Raw genomic sequence first — 20,457 nt, 5'->3', positions numbered from 1 at the left:
TAAATAACAATAAATAACCTATGCAGCTTGTTGTATGGATATATGTTTGACACATAATTATTACTATATTGTGATCCACCTGCCACAAGTCTGAACCTGTGTAAGACGATTATTTCATTTATATGTATGCTTTAAAAGGTGACTGCCAATAGCTCTGATCCCAGCATTATTTTATTATTAGTTATAAATTTACTTTTAATATCTTAAAGGTGTACAGATCAAACTCATCTCCCATTTTAGCGAAAAGTATTTTGCCCTAAATTATGCCTTTCAGGTTGTGCTGCACTTCAACATGTAGTAATATTTTCTTATATTTATATCATTACAGCTGTAAAGCCAAACTGAGTCATTACTGCACTTGCTCATGCCAAGAGGCTGCACTCTTGTATTGTTCTGTCATGGTTATTGTTATACTCGGTTTATCCTCTGACAGGCATAGCTTTGGGGGAAACTGCCCTCGTTAATAGGTCACAGCAGCAACTGCCAGTGGGTTGAACGTTCTGTCTCGCAGACGCTCAGGAGTAAAGTACCAAACGGCCACAGAGGCTAGTTAGCAGTCAGGTGCTAAGTCGGCTAAGTCACCGCAGTTCATCTCCTCCTTTAGGGCAATGATACAGTACAAGTCATACAACTTAGTCTAATGGTCGCAACGTAAACGTTGGCCAAAACGACGGGGCTAGTCACAGTCAAACGAAGGCGCGAGTCGTTGCTTTTAATTAGCTAAGTGCGGCTAACGCGGAAGGCGTCTACCCAGAGTAATCAATGGTTAGCTTAATGGACAGCAGCGCGCTGTGAGGAGGCACACAGGATGTCTAAACGCGTGCGAAACGCCGAGGTCTGCGCCGACTGCAGCGTCCCAGGTAAGCGAGCGCGCGCGGGGCAGCGCGTGGCGCTACGGTACGGCTCCGGCTCCGGCTCGCATCCCCCCGGTCGCCCTCTCAGGCTCAGCAAACCCCGCAGTCGGTTCACCCCCACGGCTCGGAGCGGATTACCGGGGCTGGTCCACGCCGCTTCCCTTTTGACAGACATGCAGCGACGCTGGGTGCGCTGCACCTTCAGTTATCGGCGTAAATGACGGCTCACTGATGCGGTTTGAGAGAAGTAGATGCGCAACAACCGTCCGACTGTTTCTGTTCAGTGCTGCTTGATTCAGCACGTCGGACACACATGTTTGATTATTATTATTATCATCATAATTATTATTATTACCATCCAGTCATGAAATGTCAATAATGGACCTGCAGGAAACTACCAAACTGCTAAGAGTCATGCTGCTCCATTCATTCATCTACTTTGTATGAATTGTACGTTTTGGGTACATTAATAAACTCTTACTCACTATTAATAGAGCTGATACCGGTATATACGATACAAAACCTGCACTTTAACCCTGTAAGAACAACTTCACCTAAAATCAAACGCCTAACAGTTGCTGTCTGTGTCTCAGGCACTTTCACACATCCCATTTATAAAGAAATGACGCGATGTTTTTCAGCAAGCACAGGAAGCAAAACAGGATGCTGAGAGAATTGACCGCACGCCTTCAATACTGAAGGTTTTTTTTTGACACCACAATGAGCTGTAAATGTGATGTACAGTACTGTACCAGAGCAAGAGAGCATGTATTGTTCTTAGAAATGTATTTTTACTGTCTCCGGTGTCCGCTTTACAATGAGAATAAATACATGCAATATCAGAAATGCTAAATGTTTATAAATAATAGTTTAGTTCTTTGTTTCTCATTGTGTCACTCAGGACTAAATCCCCCAGGTCCCCACAGCAGCTGGCCTGATTTGCCCCACCAGTTGCTGGCTGTGAATATTTTTAGAGTTTCAAGATGTGGTATTAAATTTAGCAGCACTTGTTGAGGAAAGGGTAAAACAGGCATATCGGCAGCGCTCGGGTCCGAGTGGAGAGGATCTGAGGAGGAGACTCTGGGGGACCAGGTGCTAGAATCTGACCAGCAACCTCCGCAGCTGTTCCTCCTACTCCTCAGCTGCTGCTTAAATACTTCTGGTCTGCACTGTCTGTCTTGTCACGGTGCCAGACGCTCAATCTGCTTAACAGTTTATCGACTGTCGGAGTGTCGTATGAATGCACAGTATTTTTGGTACTGAGATCTTTGCTCTCTAGTCCAGTATAGACGGTTCTCAGAGTTTACTGGATAGAAGCGGTGAATCAGTTTTGTATCAGGCTTTAACACCTGATTATGCATTGTTGCCCTTTTTTTTTAAAGAGGAAGTTGCTCTGTTGCCTAACAATAAGGTTGAGGTGCTTCAACCCGTTCTTCACTTCCTTTTTGCACAATGCATGGCTTTGCCTAAAAGGCCTCATAATTCCTGTTATGGCTACTCGGTTTTTTGGTTTCCTTTTGTGATGCTGTGTCAGTCTGTATGTGATGTTAAAGTTTTGCCATTTTAAAACCAGTTTTACTCTTTTGCACCCTTCCTGTGTTAACGCTTAGTTTTATGTGAATCTAAGACTGTCTTACTGTGAACTCTGAGGATTTTTTTAACCTAAACTATTTTGGTTAGGTTGTGTCTTTGAGCTTCACTAAACCACCCTAAGCCTAATTCATCTTAATGTGCATATAAGTCATTTAAAACCTAATCATGTTAAACTATGATTAAGGTCTGTGGAAAGTCTACAGTATTTTTAGAATTAGCTTTAGCCTCTTTGTTTTGTTTTGATATTTTTTTAACTTGGCTTGTTCTACAGATGAGCTAAAGTAAACCCAACGCTTTAAGATTTTGGGGATTCAATATTGCGCTTTTAACTTCAACCCCTTTGAACTGCAGTGATCCAGTGAGATCACTGCAATTGACATTGCTTTTCTTTTCTCTCACAGAACCTCGCTGGGCCTCGGTGAATAGGGGTGTGTTGATTTGCGACGAGTGCTGTAGTGTTCATCGAAGTCTGGGAAGACACAGCTCTCAAGTGCGCCACCTGACCCATACACCATGGCCCCCTACTCAGCTTCAGGTAACATTGCATTTACTGCATAGTCACCTGTGCTACATGGCTTGTACACAGTCTGTATAATGGCCGTTTTTATATCCAGCAGGGCTGAGTCTTGATGCTGGGTGTATTGATTCTGTCCAAATATAGAAAGTGTTTGTTCAGGACGGAAATTGTAAGCAGCCGGTCAGCATTCCACAGTCTACACATTTCACCTTGTCTTCTACCCCTTTGGTTCCACATAGATGGTTCAGACATTATACAGCAATGGCGCAAATTCTATATGGGAGCACTCCCTCCTGGACCCTGCATCTGTGATGAGCGGCAAACGCAAGGCCAATCCTCAGGACAAACTGCAGTGAGTTTGAGTTATGTGAAAGTAATTAAGGAGTATTTACCAGATATGTATGTAATAGACTTTCATTAAAGTAATAAACATTTTATTTATCGTCTAAACTCTGTTTCACATTTCCCTCAAAAGCCCAAATAAATCGGAGTTTATAAGAGCCAAGTATCAAATGTTGGCATTTGTCCATCGAATGCCTTGTCGAGAGGATGACAGTATGACAGCCAAGGATTTAAGCAAGGTAAAAAAATAATAATCTTAAACAAGTAGTGGTGATTAAGAGAAAACTTATCTCTTCTTATTTTATCTCAGTTTGTAATAATGCTGTGGTTGTCTTTTTTTTTTAGCAACTTCACTCAAGTGTTCGCACTGGGAACCTTGAGACCTGTCTGAGGTTGCTAACTCTGGGAGCACAAGCAAATTTTTTTCATCCAGTAAGAGTCATCATCAGCAATAAATCTTCATTTTCTGTTGGCATTTCTGTTGGTTTGAGGCCTCACATTGAACTCTTCTGTAGGAGAAGGGAAACACTCCCTTACATGTAGCTGCAAAGGCAGGACAAGTATCTCAGGCTGAACTATTAACTGTTTATGGGGCCGATCCCGGAGCCCCTGACAGCAATGGCAAAACTCCCATTGACTATGCAAGGTTAGTTCATTTTCCCTTTCTGAGTCTTTTCTGGTTGACACACACGATGTTGCAGGCCTTATACACTCTGTTTTTGTTTTTGCTTTTGCAGGGAAGCCGGTCATCACGACCTGGCAGACAGATTAGTGGAGATTCAGTATGAACTAACTGATCGACTGGCTTTTTACCTGTGTGGGAGAAAACCAGGTACCTGCAGCGGAATGAGTGTTGAAAATAAATGATGCTTCATTGGGTTTTTAAGTTGCTTATGTTTAATACGCATGACAAAGTGTTTGGGCAGTCATCCAGAAATGTTCTCTTTCTTTCAGATCATAAGAATGGCCAGCACTTTATTGTTCCACAAATGGCTGACAGGTAAGAAAGTTTAGGCTGGAGGTTGATATAAGGTGATTTGTTGAATCAATGTGAGTCTAAACTAATGACATCAGGGCAGCAAAGTAAGTGCCTCCAGGCTCTGTTTGCGCTGAGGCCTGTGCTGACACGCTGTTGCGCTCGCTGCAGCATCTATTATCTAAATTGGAGGAAACGGCTTCAGTCAAATAGTTTCCTCACAAAGAAGCCCTGTAATAACAAATATTTAAAGTTTTCTGCAAACAACTCCAACATCCAACAATAATTCCAAGCAAATGTCTTGTAGCATAGCAGGTATTTGCATCTTAATTTTAAATGGTACTTTTGATATTTTTCATTGCTCACTTATAATGGATAAGGAACATGTAAGTATCAGAGAAAAGCATGCACCATGTTAACTTAACATTTTGAAAGGAATTATTTACAGAATGCTTGTTTTCTCTTTGTAGCAGTACAGATTTATCAGAACTAGCCAAAGCAGCAAAGAAGAAACTGCAGTCTGTAAGTATTCAGTCCCACCATTCCAATGGTTCTTCCTCTGAGTTCTGTCTAAGTGTTATTTTCTTATTTCACTGTAGCTCAGTAACCACCTTTTTGAGGAACTGGCCATGGATGTGTATGATGAGGTGGACAGACGGGAGACTGACGCTGGTAAAGATTTAGTGCTTTTGTATCTTGTTGGTTGAATTTCCTCAAAAGTCTTTTTGCCGAATTCACAGCTGAGAACAGGACATTTGATTCTGATTGTGTCACTTACAGTGTGGTTGGCGACTCAGAACCACAGCACCCTGGTGACAGAGACAACCGTGGTGCCTTTCCTTCCTGTGAATCCAGAATATTCATCAACACGAAACCAGGCAAGTCTTCACAGAACTCCCACACTTTCTCTGTTGTCTGTTTCTGCTTTGACATTACACAGATTTGTTCGTGTTTTTTTAAATTTTTTTATTAGGGACGGCAGAAACTTGCACGATTCAATGCACACGAATTTGCAACTCTTGTGATCGACATATTAAGTGATGCTAAACGCAGACAGCGAGGGAATTCAGTTACCAGTCCCAAAGGTCAGTGTCCAAGTTTGACTTTATCTCAAAACCTCAGTGGCACTAGAACATTTCCTGTGTCCAGGTGTATTCTTTTACTACGTCTCTTCATTTCAGACAATGTGGAACTTATTTTGAAGAGTGTGGCTGTCAGACATTGTAGTGACAGCCAGGACAATGACCAGCCTGACTATGACAGTGTAGCATCCGATGAGGATACAGACCAAGAGCTTCCCTCCAGCAAAGGAGACAGGACCAAGGTATTGTGGCATCCCTTTTTCTAACGATAAAAAAATCTCTCTGCAGATGCTTTTACAGCTTTGTTTTTCACCTGTCTATCCAGCAGAGTCTGGACTCTGACCTCTCAGATGGCCCTATTACTGTGCAAGAATACATGGAGGTGAAAAACGCACTCTCTGCCTCTGAAGCCAAGATCCAGCAGCTCATGAAAGCCAACAACAGCCTGAGTGATGAGCTGCGGCTGATGCAGAAAAAGGTATCCACTGCCCTCCACCAATAAGATCACTAACACCGGGGACTGGACTGAGTGGGGGCCACAGCGGTCGGCAAAGCTCTTCTGTCACTGTTTGTGCCAAGGCCCAGCCTGTGGCTTGTAATGAGGCCCGAGCCACCTGAATAGGAATGATCTGTTGCAAGTCAAGGCTGCTGTGACACCCTGCTCTGCTCCACCCTTTTGGCCGGCATGTTCAAATTTAAAAGCTGGAGACTTTTTCTTTCCTTTTTGTTTTTGGTTGTTTTTTAATTTAATTTGATGAATGAATCTTTGCTCCAGTTAACAACAAACCCAGTTTATATTCACTTTTGTAATATATAAATTAAATCTATTCTGTCTAATGTTACTAACAAGCATGTGTATGGGAAAAATGCTTGATGTGATTAACAGTGTTGTTTAATTCCTTACTGGGTCACAGAGACTAACTGGAATTGTATGTGTGTGCCTTGCTTCATCACACATGCTGTGTTTACTGCATCAGATGTTTTTGGATGATTTCCAGATGTTGTTTTTGGTACAGCAGCATCTTTCAGTATGTGGATTTATTGTTGGCTGGGTCTGGTGCGTAGTCAAGCATCCTCCCTGGCTGGTATTGAATTTTTTATAGATTTAATACTATCATGTTTAAGATCTGGCACAATTGAATCTTTTTGGGTTGCATTTTTGTTTTCTTATGTTATATTTCAGTTTGAAGGAGGATGCTGATCACATGTCCATTGTTTACTGGGGTGACTGTCTTTCTCACACTCGCCTACAGTAGACATATCCTATAGCATTTATTGTGATGCAGACCATGCAGCTGGTGACATACTGGCCATACTAGTCTTGACAAATGGTGACATTTCAGTGGCCTGTCCACCTTTTTATTGATCAGTGCACAAAATCTCATATTTCTGTGCACTGAAGGTAGTCCTTAAATGCGTTCAGCTTCTCATAATCTGTCTGCACTGTAGCTTTGACCTGATCTGTACCTATGCAACAATCTTTTGCTTGCTTACCACTTGCTTTGCGTTCTTAGACTAAGAAAAGCAGTTATGATAGTTTCAGACGACACCTTGTTTATGTGGCTTCGTCTTTACTATAGCTAATTTAGTATTCGTGCTTTTCAAAAACAAGATATGTTTGCTACTTTTACTAGTGCTATAAATACTGTTGTTCTGAGTCAAATGTTCTTTTAACAGTGATCATGTTCTTCCTGAAAACGTAGTTCTCAGTAATTTAAACGCATGTTCTGCTACGAGATCTGCAAGAATATGTCTTGTTCCTGCCAGATGAAAGCCTTGGTAGACCAGAGTAACTTTTAATGTGTTGGCAGCAGCAGACTGTCGGGGTGTAACATAAATATTTAGAGGAACAATGGTATACTGTGATATTACATTGGGTCAGGACAGGGAACTAAGCTTGCTTTGCTGAGAGCACCTCTTAGTGTATTGCTGACTTCTCTTCCAGCTGCACTCTCTGCAAAGCGAGAACACCTCTCTCAGGCGGCAGGTCTCAACCAATATCTATCAGATCCCCAGCGGTTCAGACTATCCCGACCCCTCCAGCCCCTCGGCTCTGAAACGCCGGCAGTCTGCACGGGCCAGTCGGCCCATGTCTATGTATGAGACCGGCTCGGGCCTGAAGCCCTATCTCTCTAAAGGAGACAGTCCTTACCCAGAGGAAGGTATCCCTACCCTGCAACCCTTCCCACCTCATGTGAGTAAGACCTGTTCCCTGCTCTCCTTTGCCATTTCCTGTCAACTGCTCTGTTTCCATGACTTCCCTCATGCCTTCACCCTGTCTGCCAACCTTACCCTCTGCCTGTTTGAAATGTGTTTCCTGCTCATCCATCACTGACCCCTGATGCAGAGGCATACTCCTAAACTTAGATACATTCAGTCACATCCCAGTTTGTCCTTTTTTGTGTCACACGAGGTTATCTGCACATATGTATTAACGTCGTGCCTCTTGTGAGCAAGGAGATGCTGGTGTTGTGAACTCTGAAGGTTTGTACTTTGTTTTGTGTTGATGAAGCATTAAAACCATACAAATACTCTGTGTTTTTGTAATGCATGATAAATTCACACCTCACTCACTCCATCTTCGCACCTCTTGTACATTTGTCTGAGTCAAAAAAGATATTTATGTAAACCCATTTTGAATCAACCTAATACCTTTCTCTTAATTAAAGTAATGGAAAAGTAAAACTATTTGGAACCGGGAAAAAAAATGATGGAGGATTAGCTATAAAAACCAAAAAGCTCCTGAGTTTTACACTGACAAGCTGAACTGAATGTTCCTGCTCAATAAGACTGGGGATCACTCATCTCACTTTTTAGTTTGTATATATGTTTTTTTTTTCTTTCCGTACATTAAAAATGTCTTTAAAATGTGGTTTGAACCCTGTGTTTAGACGGAAAGGGGCACTTTTGTGACCACCTCTTCATCCCTCCCCTCATTTCCATCCACCCTGTCTTGGTCGAAGGATGAAAGTACTCAGAAGGTTAAGTACATGCTCACTAGGTCCGCAGCAAATCCGCTTGGAGCACTGTAGCATTTCTACGTCTTCCTCCTCCCTCGCGTTCCTCTGTCCTCCATATGCTGCTCCTTATGTGCCCCGCTGCATGAGCCAACCCTCCACCGGCTTCCCTCACCATCAGACAGCTGCCTCCATCAGCGTCATCCTCACCGTGCGGCTTATCGAGTCAAAGTGTGTGGTTTTGTAAAGCCTGACCTCTGAAAGCTGAGCTTAAATCTGCCGTGGAGGTTCAAGATCTGATCCTTTTAATATATTCTTGTCTGCGTGTGCAGCAGGTGATGCTAAAATGTTTTAGTTTGTTTGTCTGGAGCCTCCTCTTGACTGAATTTAGTGAGTTTATGTTTTTAGAAGGTTTTTCTTCTGCGTCTCTTTTGCACATTTTCCTACAGCATGCTCTCACCTCTGCCTGCTACATCCAAAGAATGAGGATCCAGTAGCTAAGATGATTAATGTTGTAGACTTCAGACTTAACTAAACATTTAGGAGCCAAGTACTTTCCTCCTTGTTTGGATTCTTAGCCCTGGACTGATAGTATGAGGACCTAACACTTGGTCTGTGCTTCCTGTTTAGAAATGCAGCTTTGAGTTTGATCGTGATGTTGCAAACCATAAGTGAATATCTCTGAACCGCATCTGATATTTCACTGTGCAGCACAGCTTCAACAGTTCCTCACACAATCTTATCTTCAAAGGGGAAGTCTGCGTGTCACAACGCGCTTCCAGCCATGTGCTGCTCATTGTCACTATTGGCTATTTGTTTGACCTTTTTGTTGTTTCCAAAGTTTTCTTGCAAAACTCAGCATTGGATGAAGAACGCGTCAGTGTCACGTCTGAACTCTAATCTCTTTACTAATCCTGTATCCAGCGCTGCCAACGAATCGTGCTGTTGCTTCACAGCTTTACTGGCACATTTCATGCCAAGTCATCTGCATCGCTTTTACTTGTTTTTATACAGTCATATTTCATTTTTAGTATGTTTATGTAATCAATTGTAGCGTTGAGCTGATTTCACCACAGCTGGTTCTGGTTTACACTGTTAGTGACATGGGACGTTTTACAAAGGCATCGTCAACTTTATTACCGTCTCTTCCCCATCTAGGCTTCGAAGTTGGAGAAGCAGAGCAGCATGCCGGAAAGCGACTACGACAACACGTTCAATGAATCCGAGATGGATGATTCAGGGTAGGGGGACGCTCTAAATCCTAAATGCTGTTTAAAGTGGTTTGGTTTTCAAGTTAAATTACATGCCCTGTCAGATTTTCATGGTAAGATTATAGAGAATACGATTACAGGGAAGGATGTTGGCAGTGGATGTAATCTATTGTGATTTGTCTTGTAGGTTGTGCAGAAGGGTGAGGCTGAGGAGCAGTGGCTGGCTGGGGGAGGGCAGCTCCATCCCTGAGTTAGATGATCTGGAGGTAGAGCCCGACCCGACACTTCCCAGCACAGAGGACGTCATCCGCAAGACCGAGCAGATCACCAAGAACATCCAAGATCTGCTGCGAGCTGCTCAGGAGAACAAACACGACAGGTCAGAATGAGAGCGGACAACAGTCCTTTCCACTGTTATTACCCTGCCTTTGTTTTAAATGGAAGTTCCTTCCACAATCATCATCAGTATGGCGCTTTATCCATTAGTTCTTTGTTTTTTATCTTGACTCCCACTCATTCTGCCTCCACTCTGTTTCGCTGTTGTGATGCTCTGGCGCTGCGGTGCCCGTCCTCCGCTCTGTGAGCAGACCATGCGAGCGTGAAGGCGTGCGTCGGCTCAGGCACAGTCTGGGATGTTTCAGTACTCTGGTGCCCTGGGCTGAGAAGGCCTCCACTCCCATTCAGCCGCTCAGCCTCCGGTCCCCCGATCCCTCCTCCTGGTACTCTGGCTTCTGTCCCTGCCTCCCAGGCACAGTTTTATTTTCCTCTCCCTCAGTTTCTGCCTCGCTCTTTTCCATTCGTCTCCACCTCTTAACAATCTGTCTCTATTGCTCTGATGTGCTACTAAATGTTTGTACGTGTTGAGATTCGGATTTACCATTAAATGTTTTTGGTCGTTTGATGAAAACTAAGGTTGGCTTATTATATATAGAGCTGACAATGTATTTGATTGTAACACACTGATGTAGCAACATGATGCCGTCTCTGCTCTGAAGTCCTTTCATGGTGCAGAATTGAGGTGCCTCGTACTTACAATGCTAAAAATGTAAGCATGTTTTTTTTTTTGATGTTAGAGATGATAATGCACGGTGTGTTGTGAATATGACTCGGCGCCCTACTCTCTAAATAGACCTGCATGCAAGAGATTTAGGTTGATTAATGATTTATTAATATTTATTATATTTGAAGAATTGTAGGTGTGACATCAATGTGTTGATCTCATCAGCAAATCTCTTCTCCTCACAGTTTCATACCCTGCTCAGAAAGAATACATGTGGCTGTAACCGAAATGGCTGCTCTGTTTCCCAAGGTAGGTTGCGATTCTATTAGAGCTGCACTAACTGTTGAACGGGTTGCACTAAGACAAGCTATTGTTCCTGTGCAGAAGCCACGCTCAGAAACTGTGAGAGGCTCTCTGCGCTTACTGACCTCCAGTGCGTACAGGCTTCAGAGCGAGTGCAGGAAGGCGGTGCCCTCAGAAGGCTGCCCGGGACCGGACATGCAGCTGGTCACTCAGCAGGTCATCCAATGTGCTTATGACATTGCCAAAGCCGCCAAGCAGCTCGTCACCATCACCACAAAGGAGAATACCAACTAACAGCACTTACAGGCCCGCGAAGCCACTAACATCTCAGTCGTGTTATGTTTTTTTTAATGATTTAGCTGTTTTTGTATTTGTGGTATATGCATGCATTCTTTTGTATTTATGGTTACGTACTGATAATATTTAAAGCCAGCGCATAAAGACACACGTGTCATCAAGAGAAATAGTCAACAACTTTACTTGGATACCCAGTTGGTATAATAGCACAATATAATTTAAGATGAATAAAAACCTCCAGGAATCTTATCTGGACAACATGCAGCAGCCAGCACATTGTGTAAATAATGGTTTCTAGATTACACAGTTGGAATAAAATGTCTTTACTCTGGATTATAATCTGTAATAATCCATAAATACCTTTGACTGAAAGAATTAAGCACAGTACAGTCAAACCCTATGATGTTTACGATGTCAGGCCAAAGTCAGATGTGGACAATGAAAAGCCATAAGTGAATCATTAATCCACTGTCTTTAATGCTGTTTGAACACTGTTGTAGCTAAAGGAGCTTCCTCTCATTACTGCACTGTGCAAACATCATCATACTGTAAATCTTACTCCTCAATAGCTAAATGGACATCATCCCCAAAAATGTTGGAAGTATCATTTATGCACATTTTGGAGCTCTGCAATGCTGATGTTTGTCGCATCGAAAAAAGTTCGGCCCATGTCCAAGTGTAACCCAGTCTGCAGCTATGTGTCAAGTCAGTGGATGTGAGTGAACCTCGTTCAGTGGCCAGGACATGTTAAACAGGCTCCACCCTGCACTGCATTCAGCAGTCTATCACTGCAGCCTTGGTGATGTTACAAGATATTTAGAGCTATAGCCATACTTACGTATGTCCAGGTGTTTTGTGCTCTGTTCCGTTGCTGCTAGTTTTGTAGTTAACGTGCAACAAATGGGATTGAACTATAGGTGTCTTGTGTATTATTGTGTAATCCAAAGTTCACCTTCACCAAGTGTTTCCAGAGTTTGTCATTTCGAGATCTGATCAAGACAATGTCCCTCTCTGTACCTAACAAAAGCACAGAGATGTATGTGATGCAGCAGGTGGGTTGCACTCTGGAAAAAGAATTATTTTCTAAATAAACATAATTTATAACTTTTTTCCTTTTGTTGATTTATGGAACACAATTGATTTGATTGCGATAATTTATTAAAAAATGTAAAAATTCACAGAAATAATGAAGTATTTTCTACTCCCATTAAATTATAAACAGTGGCACTTATAGTTTAACATTTAATTTCTTCAAGACACACACTTTTATGACTTTTCAACAGGGGACCATCTACAGCCCATCTAGAGCTAGTATGTGGACAGACCAGTCTGTCTGATGAAGTAAGAACATTTTTTGGCTTAAGAAGGAAAACAACATAAAGGAAAAACATTGATTAACCTAAATCTTTTAAGTGCATTTCATCTTTGAATGATGTGAATGTTAACTCTCCAGAGCCAGAATAGAAAGGAGGACGTTAGTTTTATCTGTTATGACACGGGTACAAGGCACACTTGAAAAACATGCTTCTATCTTTGAATGCTACATCCCACACTTCTGTCTTGACTTGCTCACGTCCAGGCTGATCGAGGTCTGCTGTAAATCTGTAAGAGGCCGTTTCAAGCATTTTTTAACGGGTATTTGAAAATAAATATTACCATTAGGTGGTCGTTTTAGAGCAGGTTTAACTTTCATCTCACCTTCTCCTGGTAGCCTTTCTTTGCCATCCTCTGCATCTCCAGCCTTAGGTCCTCCTCTTGGATTTGAACAGCCTCCCTCTCCTCCCTTTCCTCCTGCTCAGCCATTTGCTGCTCTTCCCACTGTTCTTGGCGCTGCAGCTCCACCTGCAGAAAATACACAATCAGCCATGGATCTGTTGTATTGTAACATATTGTGATTCTTTGCAGTCAGTGTACGCAAATTGTAGATTTCAATTCTCAGTGTGTGATGTTGGTGTCTGAACACAGACTATTGGGGTTAAGTGCTGACCTGAGCATTGATCTCATGCAGCCTCGCAGTCCTACTGGCCTCCTCACGCTCCTTCTCCCACCTTCTCATCTCTCGCTCTTGCTCCAGCTCCTTTATCAGCTCTTCTCGTCTCTGCAGAGATTCTTCCTGAGCCTCACGGTTGTGTTTCATCTTTAGCTCCAGCTGTTGTTGCCTCCCTGCCAACACCTGTCCAAGGAAAATACAGGAATGTTGTTCTCAGCGATTCACATCTTTTAAATTTCACTCCAGGTGTCCTTCAAAACAAATGTACCTCTTTCATGAGTCGCTCTCTTGCTTTCCTCTCCCTCTCCCACTCTGATTCTCTTTTCTCCCACACATGCTGAGCTTCCTCCCTAAAATGGAAGACACACATTCATTTGAACGTGAAGAGAAACAGTTGTTTGTCCCTGCAGAAGTTGGAGTTCACAAATTTGTTTTCTCACCTGTGGAGGATGTCAAATTCTGCCTCCCTCTCACGCTCCAACTGAAGCTGCTCTTCAATCACATGTTTCATCCAAGCAGCATCAGCGATAGCCCTTTCCCTTCGTACCGTCTCCATGCGTCTGTCCTCCTCATCTCCTTCCAGCAGTGCTGCTAGGATCTGACGGTCAGCCTCCTGGGCAGCACAGACGTGTTCAAGGAAGGTGACGTAAATCCAAGTGAGTTGCACTACATTTGTCAACAGGACGTGGACTCACCAGTTCCTCCTGCACTCGCTGGGCCCTCCTCTTCAGCTGAGCTCGATATTGACGGATCAAGAAATGACTGGAGGAAAACACAAATTCATCCAGTGAATTAAAAAAGCGTCTGAACTGTAATTCATCTACAGAAAGCGGTTCCCTTACCCCATCTCAGACTTCTTCCGCATCTCTTCTGCCTTCCTCCTCTCCTCCTCTATCTTCTCCAGCTCCCAGTGTTGGAGCATCAAAGCCTCTTGCTCCTTCTTTAGACGAGTAGCCTGAGAGAGAGAGAGCAAGAGAATTAAATAAATGATATATATCTAGCATAACTGCTATTAGGGTAGATTACTAGTAGAGCTCTGAATACCTCTTCTTCTCTCAGCTTCAGTTCTTCCATCTGTTTTCGAAGTTCTTCTGCTCGTTTGAGTGCCTCTGCTTTCCTTTTTTCCTCTGCTTGCTTCATCCTCTCCAGAGCCTCTTTACGGGTCCTCTCGTACTCATTTTCAAAGTGTCTCTTTTCCTCCCGTTCAGCCAGTTCTTGCTGCGTGTTTAAAGAAATGTTTCACTTATAGTCTGTGTTTAAACATTCTAAAGCTGTGCCATGATAAAGGGGTTAACCAGAGGTCATTTAAGAACTAATATTGTGCTTACAGCTGATATAAGCACCTCTTTAATTAAAAATGTATGTTACATAAATAATTAGTTGTGTAAAGGGATATACTGGAGGAAAGTGGCACAAGAGAGACATTTATTTACAGTTTCAGTAAAGTTTAGTTTCACAAACGTCGTAAAAGTGCAACAGGTTACGAGGCTTTTGCGAGATCCTTTGATATGTTTTAAAATATATAAATTAACAAACTGAGTTGCTTACTTTGACATATAAAATGAATGTCGTACCTGTTTCTTCTCAAGTATCTGCTCCTGCCATTGGCCAACAACATGATCTTTATGTAACGCTGACTCGACCTGTTGACAGAATAAAAGAGCGAGTTGTGATAAATACGAGACAGAGATACTGACGAACCTGACCCCTAGAGGAAGGGATACTAGAACATTTTATTCTCTTAAGTCAACTCAGGACTCGGGTTAACAGAAAGTCATGGAATATCTGAATCACAAGCCCTATTAGTTTCCAGATCAAATAGACATCTTAACAAAACGTGTCTATCTTTACTACCGTCTAACCTCTTCAGACATTTAGGATGGCCACTGGATTCCTAACCCCATTTATCATGCCATTAACATTCTACACCATCAGGTCTTCTCAGATGTTTACAGGCTTTTAAAAGAAGAAGGGACGATACATTTGGTACACATGGTCCTGTAGACACGGTCCATTCCCTCACTTTATACATTTTATATTCTACACAAAACTCCAACTTAAAAAAACTCTGGGTTGTATCACATAAGGAAACATATTTAAATATGTTACAAAATTTAAAGTTGGCTACCTCTCGCAGCTCTGGGCTGTTTTTCTTCCAGTGCTCTTTCAAAAGCTCTTGTGCAAGCTGTGCATAAAAAAACAGAAGTAACAGGGATTATGCATGTACTCTTTTGGGAGCACAACAGACAAAATATACAAAATACACAACAAGTTCTATGCAACTACCTTTTTTCTTCGCACATCTCTTGCCGTGCGAAGCTCTTCGGTTTTTTGCACCAGCTGACGGGACAGTGTGCTGCTGTCAGGGATCACATGGCGAAGCTCGGCCTCCAGCCGATCTTGCTCCTCTTGAAGCATGGCCCTGAGTCGATTCCTACGATGCTCCAGACTGGCTGCCTTTTCCTCTTTGATCTTTTGCCTGTGATACGCTGACATACTAACAAAACAGTGCAAAAACCGGTCAAGACCTGGCATCATTGTCATTTTCTACTAAACACGGCAAATGGCCAGAAATTGTCTTTTGGCAAAGTACTTTAATAGGACAGGTTCTTTGGACTATGATAGATCACTTATGATGTTTAGGAGGTGTTTAAGTTACGGGTCAAATCACGGGGTAATCAAGTACTGGTGAAGGAAGGACTTTAATACTATAAATAAAGAACGTGCATGTGTAAATGTTTAATTAGAGTTCCACTCGTGTCCGCCACAGTTACCTCTGCTGGTAGGAGTGACGGGAGCTCCACGCCGCCTGCCTCTGGCTGCGGACGCTCTGCTCCCTGAAGTACTGGGCGTGCTGCTCCCACTGCTGCCGCCAGCGGGCCTCCTGTTCCCGCTGCCGGGCCAGCTGTCCGGCGAGCACCCGCGACCGACCGGGCACATGGACCGAAAGGGTCGGCAGAGCCATTGACCTGAATCATAGTTAGCAAGAACCACAATAAGTGCCTACTTCAATCGAATACTAACGTTGCCAACGTTACCGAGCTTTAGTCAAACACTTTACGCGCGTCGGACGTCGCTAAACAACACTCACGTTAGGACGTTAGGAGGAATCACTTTGCTAATGCTGAACGTGAAGTGGTGTCGACCGCCTTTACAGAGCGTATGAATAACAAAGAAAACAAAGGCAAACAATAGGTGAACGAGCCGCTAACGAAACATCTGCATTTACTGTAGCAGCTTTCGCCTTTTTAGCTCTATCGTCTGTTCTTACGTACCGATATTTTGCTTGGGTTTACCGCCTGTTCTTTAAGTTGAATAAAACCGGCCCACAGTTTGCATTTCTAAGCAGAAAACTCAGATCTCCCAGCTTTCCTTAGTTACCGAAACACTTCCTAGTTACTCCCACTCTACGGCAGGAGGTAAAGGTCAAATTACTCCGCTGGTCAAAAACGCGCATGCTCGTTTGTCAAGGCATTCGCTTTGCAAAGCATTTAATTTCTCCAAATATCCGGTTGTACAACTAATTAGTCGTTAGGAATAAAAAATTACCCCCCCCCACTAAATATGAAGTATGAATATATAATATTATTTTGTGTTGTTAAAATGACAAAATATGACAGGACTAATAAAGGCTACCTGCCTCTGATCAGTTACAAACACTGTTGTTCAGGCATTGTCAGTGTGAGTATGAATTGGTGTATTCCGGCAACATTTCATTTTGACATACCCCCCCCCCCCCCTCAATAAAAAGATAGACAGGGAAGCAGCAAATGTGGTTAAACGCAGAGGAGGAAACCTAGTGTCAGCTGGACGCTGCTTTAAGTGCCGTTTACAGGTGGCAGTGACTCGGATCTAAGCAGATCACATGAGCCGGCGGCACACACACACACACACACACACACACACACACACACACACACACACACACACACACACACACACACACACACACACACACACACACACACACACACACACACACACACACACAGTTCCTCCCTTGTCGGGGTAAATCTGCAGTAGTGGGGGGTTGACAGCCCGTTGCTATCATTTTAGAGGTGAGCGTGTGTCCGGACCAAAGACATGGCTCTGCTAATGGAGCACCAGTTCAGGCAGCTGCCAGCTGACAGACAGGTGGAAACAAGACCTTTTCTGGAGGCAGTGTCATACCTTCCACCATTCTTTGGTAAGTACAATATCCAGAGTTTGACACAGCAGACACCGTGTAGTGACATTTCTGAATATGACAGTATGTGGAAATAAATGTGGAAGACTCTTCTATTCAGATGTCAGTGTGTGCATGAAGCTCCATACGCACACATGTACAGTATTTCTATTCAGCCAGGTCTAATGAGTTGTCAGAGGCTTATAGCTGCACTATGAGTCAGACTGATGGTGCTGCTAGACTGATAATTAGTTTTTAGCATGCAAATAGTGCTGAGTAACTATAGTGCTACCTGTAAAACTGGCTGAGCACACAGGAATTGCGTTTATATTTTTTAGTTCAACTTCGACTAATGAATGCAAAACTGTCTTTTCAAATGACAATCTTTTTTGGATTGCGTTTCTCTCCATCGGGGTGTCCACAATCCTTTGGCATGCATAATTTAATCAACTGGCCTGGATTTTAAGTTGTGAAAATTGATTAGTCTGGTGTTGAGTTCCCTTTGCCCATTCACCAGGGGCATGGCGCGCCTTCATTCTGTATTAATATGCCAAAGGTCCTCTATTGAATTTGCCATGTGAAACCCCTGAGCAGAATCGAGCCTGATGTCCATATTAAACTCTTTCCTCCTCGTCTCCATTGTTTTTCCTGACCTAGAAATTTCTTGGCCAAGTTTCCTACAAGCCATTAAAGACGTGCTCAGCCGTAGTACATTCAAACAGGTGTTTTCCCTAATTGGATCCTTTCCTCCGGACTGTGGGTGGAACCTGATTGACACCGTGATAAATATTTAAATAAAAATGTAAAGTAGTTTGGTGACTTCAGCATCATGACCCTGTCCAACCTCCAACCTGAGAAGAGGTCTAATTAGCCAGAATAATTAACACACGTGAGGGTGTTCCCTGCCGCTAGCACGGCCACAACTGAGCTAACGATTCGTTCCCATCAGCAAACATCAGCAAATTAGATTTAGTCTCTGTTTATTTACTGGGTTTGAGTTTGCCGTGCTGCAGGATGTACAGTATTCGAAACAAGAGCTAGTCTGTGTTATGTCCGTGCGTCGCATCAACAGGACTTTGTCATGAGCATTTTCCACTAACAGCTGTGGGGATGAAAGCCGCCTGTTGTCAGTGGGTCAGACAGGAGCCGTGTGTGGTCGAGACTCTAGATGTCTCATTGTCCACACGCCCGTCACCAAGCGCTCGAGTTCTCTGCTCCCCTAATTAAAGGACACCTGGAGGATAATGCTGAACGGCGCCGTGCTGACATATGTGGCCAAGCAACACACTTAACTCGTACTGTAGAGACAAACTTTAGCTACTTTATATAAATGTTTATAACTAATGTTGTTGTGAGAGAACAGTATTTATTTATACAGATTTTGTATCCTACGTTTAGACAGTTTCCTTTGTAGCTTCAAAGTAAATTCAGTGTAGGTCCTTCAGTGTTTGTTGCATCATATTATGCGCATTGGCCTCCTGTCAGTCCTGCTGTAACCGATGCTGAACCTTTTCCACAGACTGCCTTGGTTCTACCATTTTTGCACCAGTCAAAGCCGACATATCTGGCAACATCACAGTGAGTTTGGTTACTGTGTCACTGCGACGCTGAGCTAAACCTGCATCTTGACTCTTCAGTGTTCCACCCACTGTACGTTCAAATCTACTTTCTGATTTAGAAAATCAAGGCAGTTTATGACACCAACCCAGGACGGTTCAAGACGCTTCAACAGATCCTGGAGGCAGAGAAGGAAATGCACGGAGGAGAGTGGCCCAAAGTTGGAGCAACGCTGGCTCTGATGTGGCTCAAAAGGTCTGAGACGCTCCACGTTTACGGCCTTTTTGTGGGTTTGGTTGACAATTAATCTAGAGAAATACGACACATGTCCCTTTTTTTAAAACCAGGGGCCTGAGATTTATTCAGGTTTTTCTCCAAAGCCTGGTGGACGGGGAAAAGGACGACAGCAACCCAAACCTCATTCGAGTCAACATCACCAAAGCCTATGAAATCGCCCTGAAACGGTACCACGGCTGGTTGGTGCAACAGCTTTTCAAGGTAGGTCGAGTGTCCGTGGACCCCACGAAGGCCGGGTGATGTGGCCGAGCGCGTACCGCTGTGGACTCAGTGAGACGCTGTCTGTGGTTGCTTTCAGGCAGCACTCTTTGCGGCGCCGTACAAGTCCGACTTCCTGAAGGCCCTGTCCAAGGGCCGGGACGTGAAGGACGAGGAATGCTTGGAGAAGATCCGCAAATTCCTCATCAACTTCTCTGCCACTGTTGATGCTATTTATGAGATGTTCAGTAAGATGAACGCGGATCTTGACTACACAGTGTGACCGTTCCTGTCATTTGTTCTTGTCGACTCCCCCTCAGGTCACCTGACCGACAGCCGTCAGACCCATCAAACGTTTGTGCACCATTAATCTGCATGTTTAAACTCTTTACTTATACTCAAAAGTCACAAATAAGTGAAGGTTACACAAGGTGAAGTGCTACTTCCATTAATATTTTTTAAAACATAAAAGCTAAAGAGTGAATGTTGATTTAATGAACAGTATCACTTTACATACAAGATAGAATTTTAACATATTCCTGTTTAAATTATAAAAAACAAGTCTCAAATTGAATCTGATCCTGTAGTCTAATCATTTACCTATATTGTTTAGCACATCTGTTTATGCCTTAAGCTGTAGGTATGACTCACTGGAGCAGCTCTTCTGCCTTTTATCAAATATATTTTTTCTACATGTCATGTTGTGTAAACTTTGCAGGCCAGATCAAATGCTAATTATTATTACTAAAGGTCTGATTTGTTTCTTTTTGTTTATGCAAATTTTTGGATATGTTTCTATGTAAATGTGTTTCCACACAGTGTAATTGTTGTGTTCTTCAGTCCACTTTGCTCTCAGGTGCTTTTAAACCTTAATGTTCAGAAAACAAAGTGTTGCATTACAGTGTTTTGCCTTAAAGGCTGTAACTTTTTAGATGATTTTAGATTGAAGGGTAACTACATGGCTGATGTTTACTGTAAAGGCTAAAATATTATAGCAATATATGGTGATTACTATACTGTTTCAGTGCACAGATCGAATTGTCTGATTTCTGGCTTAACCTGTGTTATAGTGTTTGTAAAATATAAAATCTGTTTCCATAAAAAAATGCAACACCGTT

General features: G+C 42.9%; 3 protein-coding genes across 11 annotated transcripts; 2 read left to right on the top strand and 1 right to left on the bottom strand.

Moving 5' to 3' along the window:
- Positions 1 to 419: 419 nt before the first annotated feature.
- Positions 420 to 12,240, top strand: git2a (G protein-coupled receptor kinase interacting ArfGAP 2a). 8 transcript variants are annotated; one of them, XM_055511677.1, is made up of 21 exons: positions 421 to 860; positions 2,849 to 2,982; positions 3,204 to 3,316; positions 3,440 to 3,545; positions 3,652 to 3,738; positions 3,822 to 3,952; positions 4,044 to 4,138; positions 4,261 to 4,306; positions 4,753 to 4,804; positions 4,882 to 4,954; positions 5,063 to 5,160; positions 5,256 to 5,367; positions 5,464 to 5,606; positions 5,693 to 5,842; positions 7,310 to 7,558; positions 8,256 to 8,345; positions 9,480 to 9,562; positions 9,720 to 9,911; positions 10,120 to 10,251; positions 10,778 to 10,841; positions 10,917 to 12,240. In XM_055511677.1, the coding sequence occupies exons 1-21, from the start codon at positions 809 to 811 to the stop codon at positions 11,127 to 11,129; spliced, it is 2,415 nt and encodes an 804-aa protein (XP_055367652.1). In that variant the 5' UTR covers positions 421 to 808; the 3' UTR covers positions 11,130 to 12,240. The 8 variants fall into 8 exon arrangements, with proteins under 8 accessions (XP_055367649.1, XP_055367652.1, XP_055367650.1 ...); XM_029162255.3 differs by lacking the exon at positions 10,120 to 10,251 and having other exon boundaries at positions 426 to 860; XM_029162254.3 differs by lacking the exon at positions 10,120 to 10,251 and having other exon boundaries at positions 427 to 860; positions 5,690 to 5,842.
- Positions 12,241 to 12,268: 28 nt separating this feature from the next.
- Positions 12,269 to 16,550, bottom strand: tchp (trichoplein, keratin filament binding). 2 transcript variants are annotated; one of them, XM_029162298.3, is made up of 14 exons: positions 16,398 to 16,543; positions 16,214 to 16,271; positions 15,897 to 16,091; positions 15,409 to 15,619; positions 15,251 to 15,307; positions 14,697 to 14,765; positions 14,167 to 14,340; positions 13,965 to 14,077; positions 13,818 to 13,884; positions 13,563 to 13,735; positions 13,391 to 13,472; positions 13,120 to 13,305; positions 12,831 to 12,974; positions 12,269 to 12,734 (listed from the first exon to the last, which is right to left on the bottom strand). In XM_029162298.3, exons 3-14 carry the CDS (start codon positions 16,085 to 16,087, stop codon positions 12,702 to 12,704), a joined length of 1,500 nt encoding a protein of 499 aa, XP_029018131.1. In that variant the 5' UTR covers positions 16,088 to 16,091; positions 16,214 to 16,271; positions 16,398 to 16,543; the 3' UTR covers positions 12,269 to 12,701. The 2 variants fall into 2 exon arrangements, with proteins under 2 accessions (XP_029018131.1, XP_029018132.1); XM_029162299.3 differs by lacking the exon at positions 16,214 to 16,271 and having other exon boundaries at positions 16,398 to 16,550.
- A 479-nt stretch (positions 16,551 to 17,029) lies between these two features.
- gltpa (glycolipid transfer protein a) lies at positions 17,030 to 20,455 on the top strand. The gene is made up of 5 exons (XM_029162350.3): positions 17,030 to 17,308; positions 18,807 to 18,865; positions 18,966 to 19,099; positions 19,192 to 19,342; positions 19,440 to 20,455. Exons 1-5 carry the CDS (start codon positions 17,206 to 17,208, stop codon positions 19,620 to 19,622), a joined length of 630 nt encoding a protein of 209 aa, XP_029018183.1. The 5' UTR covers positions 17,030 to 17,205; the 3' UTR covers positions 19,623 to 20,455.
- The last annotated feature ends 2 nt before the right edge of the window (positions 20,456 to 20,457 follow it).

The sequence above is a fragment of the Betta splendens genome, chromosome 9, assembly GCF_900634795.4.
Source record: "Betta splendens chromosome 9, fBetSpl5.4, whole genome shotgun sequence".
In the NCBI taxonomy this organism is placed as follows: Eukaryota; Metazoa; Chordata; class Actinopteri; order Anabantiformes; family Osphronemidae; genus Betta; species Betta splendens.
This window is presented reverse-complemented; position numbering and strand designations above follow the sequence as displayed.

Coding starts and splice junctions, on each gene's coding strand:
- gltpa (XM_029162350.3), top strand. CDS start 17,206: ATGGCTCTGCTAATGGAGCACCAGTTCAGGCAGCTGCCAGCTGACAGA. Junction 17,309..18,806: donor ATACCTTCCACCATTCTTTG/GTAAGTACAATA, acceptor CCTTTTCCACAG/ACTGCCTTGGTTCTACCATT. Junction 19,100..19,191: donor GCTCTGATGTGGCTCAAAAG/GTCTGAGACGCT, acceptor TTTTAAAACCAG/GGGCCTGAGATTTATTCAGG.
- tchp (XM_029162299.3), bottom strand. CDS start 16,087: ATGGCTCTGCCGACCCTTTCGGTCCATGTGCCCGGTCGGTCGCGGGTG. Junction 15,620..15,896: donor CGTCACTCCTACCAGCAGAG/GTAACTGTGGCG, acceptor CTGTTTTGTTAG/TATGTCAGCGTATCACAGGC. Junction 14,078..14,166: donor TGAAGCTGAGAGAAGAAGAG/GTATTCAGAGCT, acceptor TCTCTCTCTCAG/GCTACTCGTCTAAAGAAGGA.
- git2a (XM_055511677.1), top strand. CDS start 809: ATGTCTAAACGCGTGCGAAACGCCGAGGTCTGCGCCGACTGCAGCGTC. Junction 861..2,848: donor CGCCGACTGCAGCGTCCCAG/GTAAGCGAGCGC, acceptor TTTCTCTCACAG/AACCTCGCTGGGCCTCGGTG. Junction 3,317..3,439: donor AATCCTCAGGACAAACTGCA/GTGAGTTTGAGT, acceptor TTCCCTCAAAAG/CCCAAATAAATCGGAGTTTA.